The sequence below is a fragment of the Rhinolophus hipposideros genome (assembly GCF_964194185.1).
Source record: "Rhinolophus hipposideros genome assembly, chromosome: 24".
Taxonomy (NCBI): domain Eukaryota; kingdom Metazoa; phylum Chordata; class Mammalia; order Chiroptera; family Rhinolophidae; genus Rhinolophus; species Rhinolophus hipposideros.
In genome coordinates, this window is record NC_138070.1 from 11,237,741 (window position 1) to 11,258,989 (window position 21,249).

The window sequence follows — 21,249 nt, forward strand, 5'->3', positions numbered from 1 at the left end:
AGGTCTACCTTTTACTAAACTGTCTGCCACCTCCTCCCCAGAATGCTCTTTCCAGAGTGTAAGTCGGATGATCTCTCCTCTCCCAAATTGTCCCAACACCTGCAGGATAAATCCAAATCCAGATTCTAGGCCTTGTACAACATATGTACAAGGGTTGTCATAATCTGGCCCCTAGAGCTATTCAGCCTTGTGTTGTGTCCTCCTACACACACAATCCACGCCCCCACTGGCTTTCTTCATTCTGCCTTAGTGGTCTGCCTGAGGGCTCTCAAATGCACCCGCCTGGTCTGGAATCCAGGTCTTCCAACATGCTGTCTTCTCTGCCTGGACAGCTTTCTCTACTCCTTCGTCATCAGGGTAAATCCTACTCATTCTTGGGGTCTCCGCTGAAACTTCTTTAGGGTCCTCCTCCGTCGGCCACTCCCAGATGGGTCTTCCATTACTTCCCTTCACCCTGGTTACATGTAATTAACACTTGTAATTAACTCACTCAAGGTCTGTTTTACTTGCAATTGTCTCTGCGCAGTGGAGGGTCTGTCTCCTTTACCTGCTATACCCCCTGGGCATAACACAGTCAGTGGCACTTTACGTTATCAATAAATGTATGCTGAATGAGTGATGATGAATGACTCATGGGGAGATTTTACTGCTTCTAGTTAATACACAAATGCGTAGGTGCAATCTCATGTTGACTGTTTCCTTCCACCGACAATGATAAGAGAAAAATTGAATACCAAAATAAAGGCGTCCCAGTTTCTCTTTCAAAAGTACCTTATCTATTTTAAGAGTCATTCCTTTCTTGCGTTTTTTTTTTTATTAATTTATTTATGGCTTTAATCACTGTGATCCAATTTGTTTTAAACTCGTCTTTAATAATCCAATTATCTGAAGCAACTGGGATCCGGTTTGTTGTTTATTGTTTCTGTCATCTCTTGCTCATGGTAGATGGTTTCCTCGTGTGCTTTGTCATTTCAAAGGAGCAGATCTTTATTTGTGGGAATCCTGTACATATAGGCTGAAGGTTTGCTCTTTCAGAGTTTGTGTTTAATTAGTTTCTTGGCTTGGGGTGCCCCATAGTATAAATTTGAACCCCACACCTATGTGACTTTAGTCTTATTGTGACAAATTCAGTGGGGGCATTTCTTTTTCCCCAGAGCCTAGAATAAGACAGGTAAGAGTCCTTGTAATCTTCCTATGCTGGCTGGACAGATTTTTCTCGCCACTCCTTTTCCCTAAGGATGGAGTTCTTTGAGGGTCCTTGTTTGTGTGAAGGCCAAAGCTCCATTTCCCCCAAAGCTTTGTTCCCTGTCCTTTGGGACCATTACAACTCAAACCCCTCCGTACTATCCGCACCTTTTTCTGACTCCTGAGGATTGTCCCTATTTTCTGTCATTTAAAAGGGTGTTTGTATGTTTTACCCAGCATATGTAGATGACTATTACATGTGGGAAAGTTTTTAGATTACCTAGTCCAAAATATTGCCAAAATTAGAAACCCAATACACTAATTTTTAGATCTTTCTCTCATTCTCTGTGCATGAGTCTGTTTTTCTAAAGGCCACTTTGGGGTTGGCCCGTTAGCTCAGTTGGTTAGAACACAATGCTTGTAACACCAGGGTTGCCAGTTCAATCCCCAAATGGGCCACTGTGAGCTGCGCCCTCCACAACTAGATTGAAACAACTACTTGACTTGGAGCTGATGGGTCCTGGAAAAACACACTTAAAATAAATAAATGTTTGGGGGGGGGGAAGTCACTTTGTTCTTCTCTTATTCTCTGTATATTTACTGCCTTTCTCCTATCTTATTTTAAATAGTTACATTATAAAACAAAATCCTTCGTGCTAATAATTTTTCATATATATTCTTTTTTTCCCCTTAGTATTTGGCTTATTTTACTGGTTTTTCATCTCCTTTCCTAACTATTCTTTCATAAAAATTTCTAGTGAACAGGCAGCAAGTATTAGCTAGCATTTGATCCACATGTCACCCGCTAATTTAACTGCTCTCCTTTAAAAAAGAAATCTATCCCAATCTTGCAGATTAAAAAAAAAAAAGAAGCTTGAGGTCAACAAAACTTCTAGCAATGTTTCCACACTTCCCATTGTCAAAATGATGGCAAACTTGGAAACACTGGGTAGCTAAGTTTTTTAAAATTCAGTACTAGTATTATAAGTCATATTTATAACGCAAATGAAAATTCTAACGTGCTTAAAACTTTTTTCAGGCATAGATCAATCATTTTGGTCTTAGATTTAGCTACATATGCATATAAATATTTCTATTGCTGTACAAGGATATCAGCATACTTTATAAGGACATAATTTGCAGCCTAGTAATGCTATAGCAGAGGGTCCAGTTTATAATACCATCCATCCATATGAATAGCTTACTTGGAATTTCTCATTTACATAATACCAAGTGAAAATTAGGTAAGTATTAAAGTGACTGCTTTTGTCACTGCTCTAATTAAGGTTATACATTAACTAACTTATAAATAAATCATTCTCCATGACAGAAACATCAGCAACTGAAATAGTTTATAAATACAGCCACGAAGCTGAATTTTCGAAAGAACTTCTTGTTAATTTCCTTAGTTATGTCAGCTTTAGTTAATGAATATTCCACCTGGCTTTTCTTCTCAACCTCCAAAAAGTTTTAAGAGTTTGTATTTGTAAATCACAATCTTACGGATTTAGAAAATCGTCACTGGGTTATCTATTGCTACACAACAGACCACACCTAAATGTAATGGTATAAAAATGACCATCATTTTATTTGCTCATGAGTCTGTGGGTCAGGAACTCCAACGTGACTCAGAGAGGCAGTTTATCTGTGTTTCACATGGTGTCAGCTGGAGTGGCTTTACGTCACGCTGGAGGATCCAAGATGGCCTCACTCACAGGGCTGGGACTTCAGCTGGAATGGCTCAAACACCTGGGGACTGCATAGGACAGCTGGGCCTCCTTTCTTAGGTGTTGGCTGGACTCCTTCATGCATCTGGGGCCTCCTTTCCAGCTATCAGCCAGGTTCCTGGAGTCGCCTCTTTTTGGCCTCTTTCTTCAGCAGGATAGCCTGGACTTCTTGACATAGCAGATGGCATCCCTTCTAGCCAAACACTTATAAATCTCGGCGTGAAAGTCCCAGAACAACATTTCCACCGCATTCTATTTGTCAAAGCAAGTTCAAGCCCAGCCTAAATTCAAGGAGTAAGGAAATAGATCACCTCTTTAGGGGAGGAGCTGCATGTACCCATAAGTATGGCAGGCATTGTTGGTGGCCATCCTTGCAGGCAATCTACCAGTCACTTTATCCAAATAAATAACACCCATTCCCTTTATTAAGTTTCTACAAATCAAAGGGGAAGCTTATTAACTATAGTTTAGTACTAGAATTAGGATAAATTATAGTACTTGGACTAAATATGTCAAGGTACTTTCCCAATATAAACCTATTTAGGAGAGTGTTTGAATGTCACCGTTATTTTTCAACACTTACAACTTCAAGAGAGAAGGCTCAGTCTCCCTTGATTAATATTAAAGCTTAAGCTAAATTCACCTAGTGTTTAGGACCCGAGGGATTACTTTTAGTTCGTTACTTCTGTGTGTCTTCTCCCTGGTGGTCACTTAGGAATATGGGGAGACATGAATAAATTATCTTGTTTTCTTGTTCTGATAATACCATATTGCAGTCTTGGAATAAATTTCTAATCCCACTAATTGTTTTTAAAGAAATAACACGATTTTGATTTTGCAAATTTTATCACACCAAGTTCTCCACAATCGGGTACACCAAGATCTTACCATTGAAACCATTCCTTGTGTTAAGCAGATGGATAATTTTGAAATATGTATGTATGGAATTAAGTTCCGTTACTATCCAAATATGCCAACCACTTCCATGGCATTTGGAATTATGCAATGGAAAACATTTCCAGTGATGCCCTTTTATGTGTTAATTTTGCAAAATTTATTCTCAATTATAATTTCAAATCACCTGAGAAACAGAAGAAAATTAGAAGTTATATAAAAACCAAGAAGTTATTTAAATTTAGCATTAAAAAACATTTTTAATTAATTGGCACAAACTGACGATATTCTATATTTAATAAGCTAGTTCTGGTTGACATTTGCCAAAATATGACATATTGAATATATTGTTTTTGTCCAATACCCCTTAAATTAAGAAAAAAATTTAAAGCAAAGGGTATAAAATAATTTACTCCCATGAGACTCAGGAAACTTTAATTAGATACCCCTTTAATGAAGATATTTGCTCTTACTAATTTTTTTTTTTAAATCTGTACTTTAAATGACCTTTGAATTTCAAGATTTTTTTCAAGACACAATTGTCCAGTCTTCATGTTAATGAACATGGCAGATATTTTAATTTCCTGCACATCTGCCAGGTCTCTTCGGTTTGGAACAAGATTTAATTCTAAGGTGACTCCTTTAAAAAAAGAAATACACTTTCTCATAAGTTGAAAGAATTTTTAAAATATATTTTGGCTATCTACATCTTTGAAACACTGAAAATAACTTCAAGTTTAAAAATTCTCCATATTAACTTGGGGCAGTCTTGGCTCTTCAATTTTTCAGTACTACTCTCTTGCTTTCCTTTTCAGCATTGCATTTATTTAATATACATTTTTAAATCACATTGCCATTGAACTTGGGCCAAATGCTTTGAAAGAGTAAGTTTAGAGATTGGAGGAACGGGATAAAATGTCTATAAATAGCAATTCTTTATGCAGCACCTACCGTAGAAAAACATGTTGTGTAACTGCCTGCAACGTAAATAATGACAGTAATTTGCATTTTCTGATTATTGTGCATTCTCGAATTGAATCTGTAGTTTTTTGCCAATATTAAGGTCTATTTCCCACTTCATTATACCTCCCAGGGTCCCTAGTATGATGAGAGAGGGAGATAAACAGTACCCTTGTTTTGCATACAGATTGTAGTAGACGACAGGTACACATATCTGCATGTTCAGCTTCACAACCTAAAGGCAGTGTGTGGTCCACGGCTGGACCTACACCAAACACAGCCAGGATAATGTCACTACACTTCCATCACCTCTTATCGACCCCTTTTTCTCTTTTTTTAACCATGACAACCCCAGAGATCCCAGCCCAGGGCAATTATGCCGGACTCAAAGCAGAGAGAATCAGGGTAGATTCCAGAAGAAGAAATATTTTTAAAATTTTACCAGCCTGGAGGACCTATTATAGAATAATTGCGATTGAGTAATTGACCGAACTTATTTTCTACTGTAGACTCATCACAAAGACTAAGCAGGATTTTTTTTTTTCCCCACAAGCAATTAAGCCTCAGAGTCCCAGGATGTTGGGTTTGCCTAGCTCAGGAGAGCTTGGATGCCCAGGAACTTTGGGACTTGGAGTCGAATTATCAAAATGCTTCGCCCTTAGAGGAAAGGAGGTGGGCGTGTTGTGTGAGACAAGAATAGTGTGATTCTCCGAAGAATTCCACACAAGGGATACAGAAGAGCAGTGAGGAGCAGGATGGGGGGATAAGAGATACATCATGTGGTACCCAGCCAGGGCTTATCAACTGAAATGTGCACACGATTTGCCTGGAGTTTTGATCCAGAAGGTCTAGAGGGGGTCGAGAGGCTGCATTTCTACCAGGCTCCCAAGGAGTGTCAATACTATTGGTCCTGGGACCCCACTTTGAGTAGTAGGAGGTGAGGAGGAGCAGGTAGGATCTCAAAGGAGGGGCAGAGGAAAGTCTAAACTTCAAACACTGTGCCCCTGGAAACAACGGCAAGAGTTCCGAGTTGTACACTGAGGGAAAGGAGACTATTACCAACAGAGCTGCTCACATTCAAAGGGATCATTTCAGTCTGTACACAGAGCATTCATTCCACCAGACTACAGAAAGAACTGAAGACTAAAAGCCCTTCTCCTAAATTTCTGGCCTACTTCCCCACAACCTCTTAGGCTTTTTAAATGACCCTGGGGAAAGGAAGGAACCCAACTCCCATAGACTGAATTTCCAAAATGCCTTGGCTTGAGGAAGGAACAGTGGAGGACCTAAGCCAAATATATTTAATTTGGAAAAACTAAGGAATGTGAATTTTTTTTGAGCCCAAATATCATGGCACAAATTCATGAGTTACCCTTTCAATCTCAAATTTCAAAAAGAATAGATTCAGGCGGGCCGGCCCAGTGGCTCAGACAGTTAGAATTCCATGCTCCTAACTCCGAAGGCTGCTGGTTGAATTCCAACATGGGCCAGTGGGCTCTCAACCACAAGGTTGCTGGTTCAACTCCTCAAGTCCAGCAAGGGATGGTGGGCTCCGCCCCCTGCAACTAGCAATGGCAAGTGGACCTGGAGCTGAGCTGCGCCGCCCTCCACAACTAAGACTGAAAGGACAACAACTTGACTTGGAAAAAAAGGCCTGGAAGTACACTGTTCCCCAACAAAGTCCTGTTCCCCCTCCCCAATAAAATCTTTTTTTTAAAAAAGAATAGATTCAGGAATCAATAAATAACCATCCATCAGTTATTCAATTAACAAATGTTAGGGGATGATGAATTTCCCTAAGCCCTGATGTGGGGCATTTTGGGCTTCTGACAAGACAAAGTAGTTGGAAGGAGCAAGTGTACCAAAAGATCTGAGGACTTAAATCCTTATTGGTCAGCAATTTTGCCCGTCACCAAAGGAGATGGCCCTTCCCCTTATACACACTCTCCAAACTGCTCTTTGAGACTTTTTTTCAAAGAGCAAGGCCTTGCTCTTCCTTTAAACATAATTTCACCCGTATAAACACATTCAGGAAAAAGACCCGGTTTGATTTTCTTCTGCCAGCATCTTCCAAAGATAGTCTTGCATCCCATTGTCTCATAAAAACACATCTTAAAAATAAACAAAGGCAGTAAGTGCTGTGTCCAAAGCCAAGTTTGTTCCGAAGTTGAGAGTAATAAAATCCAGGGCTCCCTTCCCTAATTCAATTTCAAGAGCAAATGCCTTTCATTGGTAATTTTGTTTGTAACCTCTGATACTGCCATCTCCAGAACCTGATGTTTTATTAAAGCATTTCCAAATCTGGTTCTGATTATGTAAGAAAAGTTTGTGCCTATGCTCATCAGTGTCACAATCATATGGAGATACCAATCTGACTTGTCCTTATCCTCCAAAATGTCTAAAATCGAGGCAGAAGGTAAGAAGGAATTACTACATCTTTTGCCTCATCATCCGTCCTTGAGAAGTCAAAAAATCACAACGTGATCCTACAGTATTTCTGCTTGGTTAGCAGTTTTGTTCTGTTTGTTTGTTTGTTTGTTTGTTTTAATTAGATGCCAACGTTTAACATACAGGAATTTCACATACAGATCCAAATTTTTTAAAAAAATCCAAATTTCAGGTTTCTCTGAAAAATCAAGTCTGGCAACATTTGGTTGCTGTCCCGAATACTGGGGTAGTGGACATTTGTGATCCTTTGGCCACAGCATCTGAACCCCTGTCCTATGTTCAGGGATTGTTCCCAGTTCACAAGGCTTGGTGGGAAGCAGAAGTCTTTCCCACCATTCAAGCTATATACCAAGCACTCACTAGCATGCTACCCAGGCTTGGCCATTTTGACATGTCTCCCAGGCTTTTAAGCGGTTCGCTAGTTTTTAGAAGAAATCCAGTACAGGTTAGAACTGATCAGTGGTTCTGATAGAAATGGTGAAAGCAGATTCTAGGATCTATGGGGGCGGTAGCATCCAAAGGTCAGCAGCTGCAAGTTTCCTTACTGGATTGGTTCCGTGGAGTAATTCTGACCATGGTTTCAGTTCCATGGCCGGTCTTTGTCCTATTTTCCAATGAGCCTGCCTGCTCATTGTGAGCTATTTAATATTTCGTGGCTAAATTCTTTTTCTGCTTAAATCTTCGATCTACAAACCCTGCCTCCTTGAGGCATAGTTTCCACACAATCCTCTTTCTTTATATATGAACTTCCAAGCTACTTATACACATGTGAGCTTGTCTTCATCTCTCTTTCTCTTTGAAGTGATAGAATACAGTGGTACCTCGGTTTTCTAACATAATCCATTCCGGAAGACTGTTTGAGTTCTGAAACATTAAAAAAACTGAGGTGCAGTTTCCCCATAGAAAGTAAATGCAAAATGGATTAATCCGTTCCAGACCTTTAAAATCAGCCCCTAAAACTACAAATTTAGCAGGAATTTTACTATCTAATGATATCATAGAGCCACAAAATTTACGGCATTTGTAAACCGAAATGTTCATTAACGGAGACGTTCGAAAACCAAGGTACCACTGTATTGGCATTGGAAGAGAGGCTAAAGATGCTCTAATGCAAGGATCAGCAAAGTAATGAGAAGTTTCCCAGAGGAGCGCTCCCATTTCCCCTTACATCTCATTGGGCAGCACTGGGTCACATGCTCACCCTGTAAGCCAATCAGAGGATTGGCAACCCTGGGGCAGTCGTTCAACTTTGGCTGAATATTAAAATCATCTGGGGAGCTTTTTAAAATGCCAATGCTGGGTCCCTACCCCCAGATGCCCAATTTCATTGGTCTGGCTGGACTTCTGGCACTGGAATTAAAAAAAAAAATCCTCAGGTGCTTTGAATGCCATTCCTCTCTCTAGTTCAACCTCCCACCCTGCTCCATTTTACAGGTCCTAATACTGAGGTCCAAAGAGATACTAAGTAACTTGCCCAAAGAATTATACCTTCAAGTAAGAGCAAAAACAATCACAAACAAAACCACACACACACACACACACACACACAAATGACATTTAATAAGACACATGTTTTTCTGTAATATGCGTGTGAGCACACATTCTTTTTCTTAGCAAGTGAAGTCATGGAGAGCTCAAGGACTCAGAAGCAGTCGGTAGGGCAGTGGTCCTCAAACTCGATTGCATCAGAATCCCCTGGAGTCCACACAGGTGGCTGGGCCCACCCCCAGAGTTTCAGATTCAATAGGTTTGGGGTTGGGGGAAAGAATAATGAACACTTCTAACCAGTTCCCAGGGGATGTTACTGCTGCTGGTCCAAGGACCACACTCGTATAGTAGCTGAGAGCGGAGGCTATAGAATCGTATCTTGGTAAGATCTGGTTCTGCCCGACACCAGAACATGGGCAAGTTACTTAACATGTCTATGAAACGGGGCCAATGATAGTAGCTTGGGCTTATCACAACAATCGAGTGAGTATAATAAACGTATGACACTTAGAACAGTGCCTGACCTATAGTAACTGTCTAATGAATATTGGCTAGTAGCATTCATTCATTCACTGAACAATTCCTTTGAGCCTGGCACTGTTCCTGGCACCAGGAGTACAGTGGTGAATAAGTCAAAGCTTAGCCTCTCAATGAGCTTACAATCCACTGGGGAGGCAGACAATAGATAACCTTGTAAATACCTAATAGAATGTCACATAGAAGAATTCTGTATTCCAAGGAAACCGACAAGCAGGTGCACACAGAGCTTTATGAGAACTTGGTCCGGTCCTGTTTGCATTTACCAGCACGAGGACTGGCGGCATCATGCTTCTAATGCAACGGCCCCATAACAAGATGGCTTTTACTATGGTGGTTGAAGGAAGCCCAGGTTATGGCATTTTAGTCATGGTGCTCCACAGAAACAGAACCAATAAAAAAATGTATGTGTGTGTGTGTGATTTATATTTACACTTAGATTTATGTACATTTTAAAACACACAAGTATTTCTATATTCTACATTCTACAATAAATATATGTTAATATATAACACGTGTAACATATAACATATTGTATATTAATAATATAGTTATATAACTATTTTACATTTTTAATATTTTATATATTCATATTTATATTATACGTACCACAGGAATTGGCTAAAGTGAATATGGAGGCCAAGAAATCCCACAATCTGCTGTCTGCAAGCTGAAGACCCAGGAAAGCTGGTGATTTAATTTAGTCTGAGTCCAAAGACCTGAGAATCAAGAGCACAGGTGTTGGAGGGCAAAAGATGGGTGTCCCAGCTCAAAAAGAAAGCAGATTCACCCTTCCTCCGCCTTTTTGTTCTATTCAGGCCCTCAGTAGGTTGGACGACGCCCACCCGCATTAGCGCAGGTGTACTTTATTTAGTCTACTGATTCCAATGCCAATCTCTTGCAAAAACACCCTTAGAGACAACCCCAAAAATAATATTTTACCAACTCCCTTAGCTCAGTCAAGTTGACACATAAAAATAACCCTCACCGGCATAGTCACACCAGCCAATTCTTTAAGTTTTGTTTGAGAGGAAACAGTTGAAACAAGATGTCATGCAGGGACTCAGCCCTCATTCCCCGCACAAGAACGCAGGATATAGTGAGGCCGAAAAGAAACAATAACAGAGCCATAGATAGAGGAGTCATACCACCATAATCTCGATGGCAGCTGGTCGAGACACAGGAAGTAAGATCAACACGATCTGCAATCCACAACCCGCTTGCTAACCGCAATGACTAGCTTGCTAACCGTAATCCGCCGTCTGCTTCTCTGCCAACCAACTAACCAACGCCCTAGCGTAGCGATGGCAGTTATATTAGTGGCTAATGCTAACTGGTTACAGCTGATGGCCACTAGTCACAGCTGATGACCATCTACTACCCAAGCCAGCACCTTTCCACATGAGGCTGAGAGCCTGGAAACTGCTCTCTGGGACTCTGTCCCCACACAAGAACAGATGGGTGGCCAGCTAGTGTTATTAGGTTGGTGCAAAAGTAATTGCGGTTTAAAAGGTTAAAAACAATTGCACCAATAGAAGGGAATTTATTTGATTGAATCCTCACAATCTTTCGGGGGTAGATATTATTGGAGAAGGAGAGAAGCAACCTGCCCTAAGCTAAGTGGAAAAAGTGGTGTGTTAATGATCTGAACAACTAGTATTAGAGTTGGCCTGGGAGGAAGCAGAGGGTAGAGGCACTGTCATGCCACAAGCCACATCTGACCCCCTGCTTCTGAATCCCCAGGCAGGCACTAGGGTGAAGCCATACTGCCATCATGTATTTGCTCACTGTCCCTCTACTCTGCTCCTAACACAGGTGACAGTGATACAATAAAATGCAAGGAGCAGCTACTTCTGAATCAGAACACCCTGACTCCAGGCCAGCCTCATCTCCTCTCAGTATTGGCTTTCTCAACGTGTAAAAAACAAACAAACAAACAAAAACTTTATTATGGATGTAACAGACACTTTCCTGGGAAATACCAGCAACCATAGAAGAAAAGTAGTTCCTTCTCCCTTCACCTCCGGAAAAACACTAAAAATTTGATACCAATTCCCTTTGATACCAGTTCGTAGGGACCCTGTCTTCTATGCCCATTAACTGGCCCTTTCCAGTTTACATATATTAACCTAACTGGAAGTTTATTTTTCTGTTTTCACTCTGGACTTGTTTCTGGAGGTTGGCTCTCAATTTTGTTGGGTGAGGGACGTGGATTTGGGAGACAGATTGGAGTTGTGTTTGGAGTTGTTTTTTAATTCAAAGTACTCACCTCCCTGTTTTGGGGCCAAAAGGTTTTTCAAGCCTCTTTTCGTTTGGCACTTATATTTAAGAACTGGCGTGTCATTTGGGGTTATTTCTTAGGGCTGGCAGCTTTCTGATCCTTTGAAGGGCGAGCGTTTGAACTTTGGTGATGGCAAAATTGGCTTTGGCCATGACACTTTAATTTGTAATGATGACTGGCGATTGCAGGGGTGGCCGTCCCTCTCCCTACCCCCCATCTCACTGGGCTCAGGAAGCCGCTTGGCACGGAAGAGAGGGCAGCGCGGGCTGGAAGGGGGGAGCGGGAGGGAAGCCAGAGGCCCGCGCTTCACGGTAACCAGGCAACCGGCGCCTTAGCAACAGAAAGGGGCGGGCCCGAGAGAGGAAGTCGGAAGGCTGCGACTAAACCTCGCGACAGTTGCTTTTGCGCGCGAAGTCTAAGAGCCCGGGTCCCCCGGTTACGTTGGGGCGTTTCGCGGTGCAGGCTCCTGGGGGGCGCGACGACCCCCGCGGATCCCGACACCGTCATCACCGCGCCATGGAAGCCTCGGCGCCCAAGCAGCAGCCGCAGCCCGCGGCGACCAAGATCAGGAACCTGCCCTGGTAGGAGGAGGCCCGGCCGCTCGGGAGGGCGCGGGTCGGGGTGCGCGCGGGGCGTGCGGGGGGGGGCCGCAGAGCTTCGCCTCCCAACCCGCAGTGCCCTCCGTTCCACTTGTGACGTTGGCCGGACCCCCTGCTGCCCTCCGGCCGGCGCAGGCGCTGATCCCGCGGCTGCCCGCGTGGCCGCTTCTCTCCCGCCCAAGTCTTCCATGTGATGGGTCCGATTCTGAAACATAACAACACGCCCTAGCTGACTTTTACTTAAAGGGCTTTCTCCTAGATGATCGGGCCCTCTAGGTGTTTGAGCTTTACAGAGACCCCACGAGGTAGGTATGCTGTATTATTAGTCCTGTTTTACAGCTGGAATACATCCAGAAGGTGAAATGACCAGCCCAAGGGCCAGAGCTAGAAAATAAAGTTGCATTTGAATCCCAGCGGTCTGAATCCACGTCCACTGCTCTGTCCTCATGAGGTTTCAAAGGCCGATGGGAGTGCGCTTGATTTCAGAGATCTCGTTCTGGTCTAACAACGGGTTCCATTTGTTTTTATTATGTGAAAAATGCCTACAAGTTACACGTGTAACCATTTTAAAGTGGACAGTTCCAGTGGCGTTAAGCACATTCAGAACGTTGTGCAACCGTGCCACTACCCAGTGCCAGAATTTGTCATCGCCCCTAATGGAAATCCCATCCCCACGGGCAGCCACTCCCCTCCCTACCCCCAGCCCCTGGCAACCACTAATCTGCTTTCTGTCTCTATGAATTTGCCTCTTCTGGATATTTCATATAAATACAGTCAATATCTGGCTTTTTGTGACTGGCTTGTTTTCACTTACCATGTTTTCCTGGTTCATCCTCGTTGCAGCATGTATCACTCCATTTCTTTTTATGGCTGAATATTCCATTGTATGGCTATACCCTCATTTATTTATCCATTCATATGTTGATGTACACTTGGGTAGGAATTCAGTTTTGAATTCACCCTGAAATAATAGGAGCCCATCCAGGTTGAGATTACAGGCAGACAGCTGGAAAGGTGAAAGTGGAGCGGAGTTGATCAACCTCAGCATTATGGACATTGTGGGCCAGCTCTGTGGGGTGGGGGGTTGGGGGGCCTGTCCTGTGCAGTGGAGGATGTTTAGCCACATCCCTGGTGCCTGCCCACTAGATGCCAGTAGCACCCTCCACCCAACTGTGACAACTGAAAATGTCTCCAGATAGCACCAAATGTTCCCTGGGGGACAAAACCACCCCTGGTTGAGGACCCCAGGTCTGTATTCAAATTAAAAGGGTTTTGTGGCTCTTTCTCTTTGAGTTAGGGTATGAAAGGATTCTCGGGCATATAACAAAACGTTCTTGCATTTATATATGTTGTAATCCATGCTGAATTGTATTTCAGGGTTGAAAAGTACCGGCCACAGGCCCTGAGTGACCTCATTTCTCATCAGGACATTTTGAGTACCAGTAAGTATCCATTGTCATTTGCGCTTACCCTCGTTGAAGGACCTGTGTACATTTCTGGGTGCTCTTGTCTCTGCTAAGTGATAACTTGGAAGACTCTGATTGGGCTTCGTGGAATGTGGCTGGAAGAGTTGTATCCTTCAGATGTTTTGATTCCTGCATCTGCCTCTGACTGGCACATAGGCTTGAAGTGCATTTAGCCCAACTAACGGGCCCACCGTGAATGAAGCGACTCTCAGAAACTGATGGGGTCTCTCTTTCTTCCTGATCCTCAGTTCAAAAATTCATCAGTGAAGACCGACTGCCACACCTGCTTCTCTATGGTCCTCCAGGCACAGGAAAGACATCCACCATCCTGGCCTGTGCGAAACAGCTATACAAAGATAAAGAATTCGGCTCCATGGTCCTGGAGGTAAACAGGAGGGTTATTCTTACTCGACAAGGGACTCGAATCTCTTAGTTGTGCTAGTTTCGTTTCACTTTACAAGTAAGTTGTCCCCCTGGTGGTTGGGAAAGAAGCAGATGTAAAATAAGAATACTTCAATTCACTTTTTACTATAATTGGAATTTTGATCTGGGTGGGTATTGGCTAGAGGGCAGTTGTAGGGCTGTTTTTCTGTGCTGTTGACAGCTTATACCCACACACTCCGTGGTCCCCCGCTGAGTGATCGCTCGGTTGCTGGATATGGCGCACGTGCCCTTGTCAGATTGACTACAAGCTCTTTTGCCCTCGAGCTCCTGGTTAGGTTTGGCCAATAGGGGCCCTGGGAGTCTGGGGAAAGGAGAATGATGCCTGGTCCTGCTCTGGGGGCCCCCACAGGCTGACGGCGTCCCCTCCTGCAGGACACATAACACTGCCTGCTCCAGGTGCCAACATCACGCCCCTGTTAACCCCATATAAGACTCAGGGGTGGTAATGGGCCCCAGTAGTCCCTGAGGTATTGCATAGCTCTCGTGGTTCCCCACACCCCATGAACACCTTTAAAAATAACTCTTCATGTAATTCTCTTCAAATTGCTGAATCTGAGCATGCCATCTATTTACTGCTGGAACTCAACTGATACACTTAGATTACAAAATTCTAAATATTGTCTATTGCACGAAAAAAATGTTTAACTTATTTATTTTGTTATATGTCTTAGAACCTTGCTGCCACTAATGTTCTTACCTCAATGTATTAAGAACTTGGTAACTTCTGGGTTGCTCTAGGTTTGGTAGTTAAAATGAGCATCATTCTACTCATGCCAGAGGTGCTGTTTACTTGACTGGACCAATTGATTATTCCTCCAGAATATGTCAGTGATCGTCCTTGAAAGGGGGTCGAAAAATGAGACATTCACCTTTCAGAATGTAATGTTATGATCTAATGAGTTGTGAGTTTTAAATACAATTGTGATCTTGTTTTTTTTTATAGTGATTATCTCTTAGCTGTCACTAGACATGGAGATGTGGCTTGCTGAGCTGGATTGATGAAAAAGAGACATTAATTCATAGATAGCACACCAACATGTTTTTTACTTGTTCTGGCTTCTCTCTTCCACCTTTAGCTGAATGCTTCAGACGACCGAGGAATAGATATCGTCCGGGGACCGATCCTGAGCTTTGCTAGCACAAGGACAATATTCAAGTAAGAAATAATTGCATAATTTCTCTCCCGAGGTATTTTGATCAGTGAGATGAGCTTAATTTTTTTAACCCTCCCCTTTGCCAGTTTGTAAAGGTTTAAAAATAAAAATGACAAAAACAGCCATGAAAAAGAGATAAAGTGCATGGATGGTGGTAAATGTTAATGCAAATGTTAAAATATTATCTAAGTCTATATTAGCAGGATCTTTGGGGAAGCACTAGCTTCATTTTATTAGTCAGCTGAGGACTGATTACATGAGCTAGTTTGCATTTAAACAAAAACGAATTGAGATCAGATGGATAACGAGGATGGTGGTACAAAAAAAAAGAAAAAGATGAAAAGATAGGCATGAGTGAAGGTGGTGGAAAAAGCAGCACTAGAGTAATAGGATACTGTGGGGAAGAAGAGTTAAAGGAGTGACGGGGCATTTCCTCTGTGTGACCACAGATGTCTGCTTTGGTCGGAGTTCTAGGAGAAATGGACTCTGAAACAGGGCCGGATGGCACAAATGTGAAGATAGAGGTTTGGGCCTGGAGGTTGAAGTGAGATTGAAGAACTCTTTAGATGGTACCAATTGTTTTCCTAGGAAAGGCTTCAAACTAGTGATCCTTGATGAAGCTGATGCCATGACTCAAGATGCCCAGAATGCCTTGAGGAGAGGTGAGAGCTGCGAAGTACAGGGCGTTGGCTGATGAGCACATCCGGAGAACTGGCAACTGGAGACATAAGAGAGGACATGGCTTCTTTTCAATTTTCGTTCACCTTCTGACCCAGAGAAATCTCTGTGTACCTTTCCCTGTGTCTCCCATCTGATGATCTAGACAAAAATGTCTCCATATTGGGGGTTTCCCCTATGAGCAGCTTGAAGGCGTAAGCCTTGTTGGGACTTGATGACCAGACACTGATGTTTCATCCTCCTTTTCAGCTGGGTTCAATTTCAGGGTTGGGAATTTGTATCGTTTGATGGAAGGTTCTGGAAAGTCTTTTCATTCCTCAACTGCTTGGATAGATTGTTCTGCTGTTGGTGCCCTTCGATACAAAACAGCCAGGAAAATAATGCTGGAACTTTAGTCACACTCAGAAAGCTGACATTACTTCAGTACTTGCCATGTGCGTGATTTGGCAGGGAAGGGAGAGTGTCCTGTGACATGTCTGTCTTAAGGGGACTGGGGCAGTTCATTTCTGGAAAGGACATTCATAATCTCATTAAGACGCCGAGGTGATGAGCTAGGAGAGAAGGATGACCTTTCGGAGATCTGGGTAGGAGGAGTGGATCGTAGCCAATGTTAAGAGGAGGAGGAGGACAGAATATCTTCTGGTCCTCGAAGCTTTGGCAGTCTTTCCTTGGCATCTCGTTCTGAAGAGTGACTGTCCATCTGGGCAGATCCCTGTGCAAAAACATTGGGTGCTTACCAAATGAAACTGTCCTAAGCATGTTTGATTTGGGGTTATTGCTGTCTTGAATGCTCTAAGACTTTGCGGCAAAGCTACCCCTTCCCACCTAATAGCAGGGGGAGCATTGTCAACCTGCCAAATAGAATTGCATGCAAAAGGGCACGGATACTGGATTTCGTATCTTCATGGAATGGGATGGGGAGAACATCAGAATCATAGCGAGTCATAAAAAAAGGAAGCGTTTTATAAAATCCTGTGGTGACACGTTTGTCATCTTTTGGAGAATGGCTGATTCCAGTCCTAACCCCTCCCCTCAGTGGCACCCTCTCATTACAGTGACATCCCCACTTGTGTGCATTCTTGAATTCTTGTTGCATTCTTGTTTCTTGTACCCTTCATGTGACCATAGGACTTCTGGGTCCTGTGAAGAATCACAATGGATGTGAGGAGGCTTTCTTTTCTTTTGCCAGTGATTGAGAAATTTACTGAAAATACCAGATTTTGCCTCATCTGTAACTATCTGTCAAAGATCATCCCTGCCCTGCAGTCCCGTTGTACAAGGTTCCGATTCGGTCCCCTGACTCCTGAACTCATGGTTCCCCGCCTGGAACATGTCGTAGGAGAAGAGAAGTAAGTATGTGGCAAAGCAGGAAAGGTGAGGGTCTCGGGGACTGAGTGTAGTGGTTCTGGGATGACTGGCTGGTTTACATTGAAAGGTGGTGTTTGTACACGACTCGGCCGAGTGCCTCGTGCAGGGTGGGCATCAGTGGCTGCTCGCTGCTGTCGTTCTCTCTGGTACGTACAGACATTCTTCATAAAAGTCACTTGGTTCTTCCCTTGTTTGCATTCTCCTCCCCTGGAAGCTGTCCGAGTTTCCTCCTCCTCTTCTTTTGTCATTGGAAACCATGCTGCCAATTCCCTTCTGCTAAGATGCCGCCAGCCTTCTTTGACTGGAAGGGAAGGTACTGAGATAGTACATTCTGTGTCATCAGATGTCAAGCAAGTAGCTAACTTGAGCTGCTGCTTATTTGAAAGGAGGAGCTTTGGCTCTGGTCACTCATCTCACCAGTGCTCTTTCCTCTCCAGAGAACATAATTCAAAGCCAGTTGCTCAACATAGCAAGGCCTGGTCCTAAATAAGGGTCTGTGTAGACTTTTGAGTGGGCTGTGACGACTAATGTGAAACCGTCATCCCTAAAAACCAGAGTAAGTTCTTGATCCTGTAGATCAGGAAATTACTGTTAACTCCGGCCTTCCCTTTTTTTTCTCATTGTTTCAAAACCTGAGTCATTCCAGGCCGTCGTACTCTCTGGGTGACTGCTTGTACTCTTAGGGGCGTCTCAATCCCTTCTGCCTGTTTCCTTTCAGAGTTGATATAAGTGAAGATGGGATGAAAGCACTTGTAACTCTTTCCAGTGGAGATATGCGAAGAGCTTTGAACATTTTGCAGGTATGGTGCTACTCACGGCAAATCTCAAGTCGTTGCTTCGGAAGTTATTCCAGAAAGACATAAGCAACAGCATAACCAGTCTGTAAATTCAGACAATCTAGAACTGGTCAGACCTCCATTTCCTAATGTGCCAGTGATCTCCTTCTTTCAGTTATGTTTTGGTTAATTGCAAGAATAATTTGTTGCAAACAAGGGGACGATAGGGAAGGATTCTGCAACAAGCAGCAGTGTCCTCTGATGAGGTCAACTCTTCTCAGTGTAAAAACTACAGGGTTTGAGTTCCCCTGTGCCCTTGTAACATTGCTGCCTCAGCAGTGTCCTCCTGACCTGTTTGCAAACTTGGTGGCGGCTGTGACAGCCACTGTGGTTCTCTCCCTGTCTGCACAGAGCACCAATATGGCCTTTGGGAAGGTGACAGAGGAGACTGTCTACACCTGCACAGGGCACCCGCTGAAGTCAGACATTGCCAACATTTTGGACTGGATGTTGAACCAAGACTTCACCACGGCCTACAGAAGTATCCTTTCTTGATCCCGCCAACGGCACATTATGTGCCCAAGGCCTGACCTTGGTGCCAGGAGCCAGGCTAGCCAGCACCTACCCCTTCACGGGCATCCTGTTGGGGGAGCAAGATGGTTGTGGGTGCAGTGAGCACTTGTCTTCAGTGCCCCAAAGTTCTTTCTGAGGGGCTCTGACCTGGGTACAGCTTGAAGCCACTTCACTCACAGGTGGAAGACACAGTTAGACCTTGGAATGGAAGATGCAGTCTTTTTCAACTGGTCTGTTACTCTTCTTTTGTCGTGAAATTAAAAGCTAGGTGTAGTGATACAGAGCCTTTCGGGGCATGTGGAAGTCATGCGTTTGGCTCTGTTCTCTAGTTGACAAGAGATACAACTGTATATTTTTTACATATATTTAGGAGTCCTGAATCTGTTGATGTAAAATCTGATAAATGTTATTGAGAAACACCTTTTCTTTTTAATTGAAGAGTATTGGGGAACTGTGTTTCTCCAGGTCCCATCAGCTCCAAGACATTGTCCTTCAGTCTGGTTGGGGAGGGCACAGCTCAGCTCCAAGTCCAGTTGCCATTTTCAATCTTTAGTTGCAGCGGGCACAGCCCACCATCCCATGCGGGAATTGAACTGGCAACCTTGTTGTTGAGAGCCCGTGCTCTAACTGAGCCATCTGGCTGCTCCTCCGGCAGCTTAGCGACAGCTCATTGTCTTCTATCTAGTTGTGGAGGGTGCAGCTCACTGGCCCATAATGGGAATCGAACTGGCAACCCTGTTCAGAGCTCGCACTCTAACCAAACTGAGCCATCCGGCCTGTTATCTTTCAGAAAGACCTTATTGAAGATGAAAACATGATAATAAGAATTGGAGTTCACCATATGCAGTTTCAGATTGAAAGAGACAAAAAAAGAACAACAAAAGAAGCCCCCATTTTGAAAGTCCCTCACCAGGGTTTGGATTCAAAATTCTCTGCAGCGGCTTTGTTCTGGAACTTGTTCCTTTTGCCTTAACTGCTCCTCTAGATATTATGGACTTGAAAACTCTGAAGGGGTTGGCACTACATGATATCCTGACAGAGATACACTTGTTTGTGCATAGAGGTAACTTACATTATCCCCTAGTTTCGAAGCTGTAGAGGTGGCATGCTTTGTGGCTAAGAGTGGTTAGAGGGAACATAAGGCTTCATTTTTGAAGCAAAAAACCAGGAATGAAGTATAAACCTGACCCCTGATTGTTATTTAAAACTTTGTTCCACAAGTACTCTGAACCTCAAGAACTGCTGGGGAGAGAGTGGAAACTTTATTTCCTCCAAGGGTTGGTATTTTACAGCTCTAAGTCGTGTATTTTATTTCACATTTCTAAAAGAGTATTTTCCCCAAAGGATCTATCTTCATGTAAACCAAAGCTGTCTTAACTATCTTAAATTCCATGCTTGGTTGTATCTTCTATAGAGAATTGGCTGTCAACCTTGCCAGCATGTAGGAGTCACCCCTCCTCCCCACCAAGACCAATCAGTTGGCCTTTTGGGCGTAGCCGAGAATCAGTATTTTTTCAAGCTCTCCAGGTGATTTGTTGTGCAGCCTTTTGGAGCTCTTTCCTCAACAACAGCCAACTGCAGACAGTTGGGTCCGTGAATGTTGGTTCTACTGATACCTTTACAGGCGTTTTCCTAGCTGGCTGGAGGGCGTTAGCTTCTGCCCAAGAGTGTGGTTGGCTCAAGCCCAGCTCTGCACTCGATTGTGGAAGCTAAGCAGAAGCTGACTTTTAAAAATCAATAGTTTATGTTGAAGAATTGGGACAGCAAGCGAGAACTCAGCTTTTAAATTACAGAGCTACCCAGCTGCTAAAAGGGCCGTGTTGATGACGCGTCTCTGTTCTTGTGATCACTTTGGAATCTGCTAATTTTTTCTTTTTGGTTTTACTCTGAAGACTCACAAAACGGGTTGGATAAAAACTGAAAACCTATACAATTCTTATATCCTTAGTGATCTGAGCCTTCAAGAAAAGTTTAGGGGTACCCATCTGATGTGTTATCCACCTCCTAGTTGTCTATTGGGACTTTTTTTAAATAGTAGGGAGTGACAGACCACACTCATTTGATTTTGTTTTTTCCCCAGTTGACTTTCCATCTTCAGTTAGAATACATTTATTGACTAAAATGGCAGACATTGAGTGAGTATTTCCCAATTTTAATTCTTTTCCTTTTTCCCCGTGGGTTTGTTTCTACTTTCCTGGTTTCGCCTTTTTTGTCTAAATCATTCCTAAATGGCACAACCTAGTTTTTGGTGAGATGATTGACTAAAATGTGGGGAAGGGTATGAATTGCTTATTTAAAGAACATGAATAAACACAAGGACAGGTATAGCTCAATTCCATATCTGAGATAAAGACCTCAAAGGCTTGCTCCGCATTGGTTCTGGAAATGCTCTTGTTACTCTAGAAGGCTGCTTCAGTTCAGACCTCTCGGGGTGGGAACAATCAGCTATCCAGCTTTAAGGCATTTTGGCATAAACCATATTGGGGGGAAAAGGAAACATAAACTCAATTTTCCACTTTGCCTGGTTTGGTCAAGTTATTAGCACCCAGTGAAGATGGCAGCTGTCTTTTAAGTAGACAAAAGCGCTGGGATTCAAAGTAAGCCATCAACGTAGGCCAACTCCAATTTGCCATCATTGGCTTTTAAATGTACAAATTAGGTGACTTCTTAT

The 21,249-nt window shown here is 43.2% G+C and overlaps 1 protein-coding gene across 4 annotated transcripts in view; it reads left to right on the top strand.

Annotated features, from left to right (window-relative positions):
• The window catches only part of RFC5 (replication factor C subunit 5), a 37,565-nt gene that overhangs the window by 14,398 nt on the left and 1,918 nt on the right, over positions 1 to 21,249 (top strand). Inside the window, exons 1-10 of one of the 4 annotated variants that reach the window (XM_081036476.1) lie at positions 11,876 to 12,101; positions 13,497 to 13,561; positions 13,834 to 13,970; positions 15,106 to 15,185; positions 15,772 to 15,845; positions 17,051 to 17,210; positions 17,948 to 18,029; positions 18,417 to 18,546; positions 19,564 to 19,641; positions 20,659 to 20,713. In XM_081036476.1, coding sequence (XP_080892602.1) covers positions 12,037 to 12,101; positions 13,497 to 13,561; positions 13,834 to 13,970; positions 15,106 to 15,185; positions 15,772 to 15,845; positions 17,051 to 17,210; positions 17,948 to 18,029; positions 18,417 to 18,546; positions 19,564 to 19,641; positions 20,659 to 20,713 — 926 coding nt within the window. In that variant the 5' untranslated portion in view covers positions 11,876 to 12,036. The other 3 variants (XM_081036478.1, XM_081036479.1, XM_081036477.1) reach the window with 3 other exon arrangements.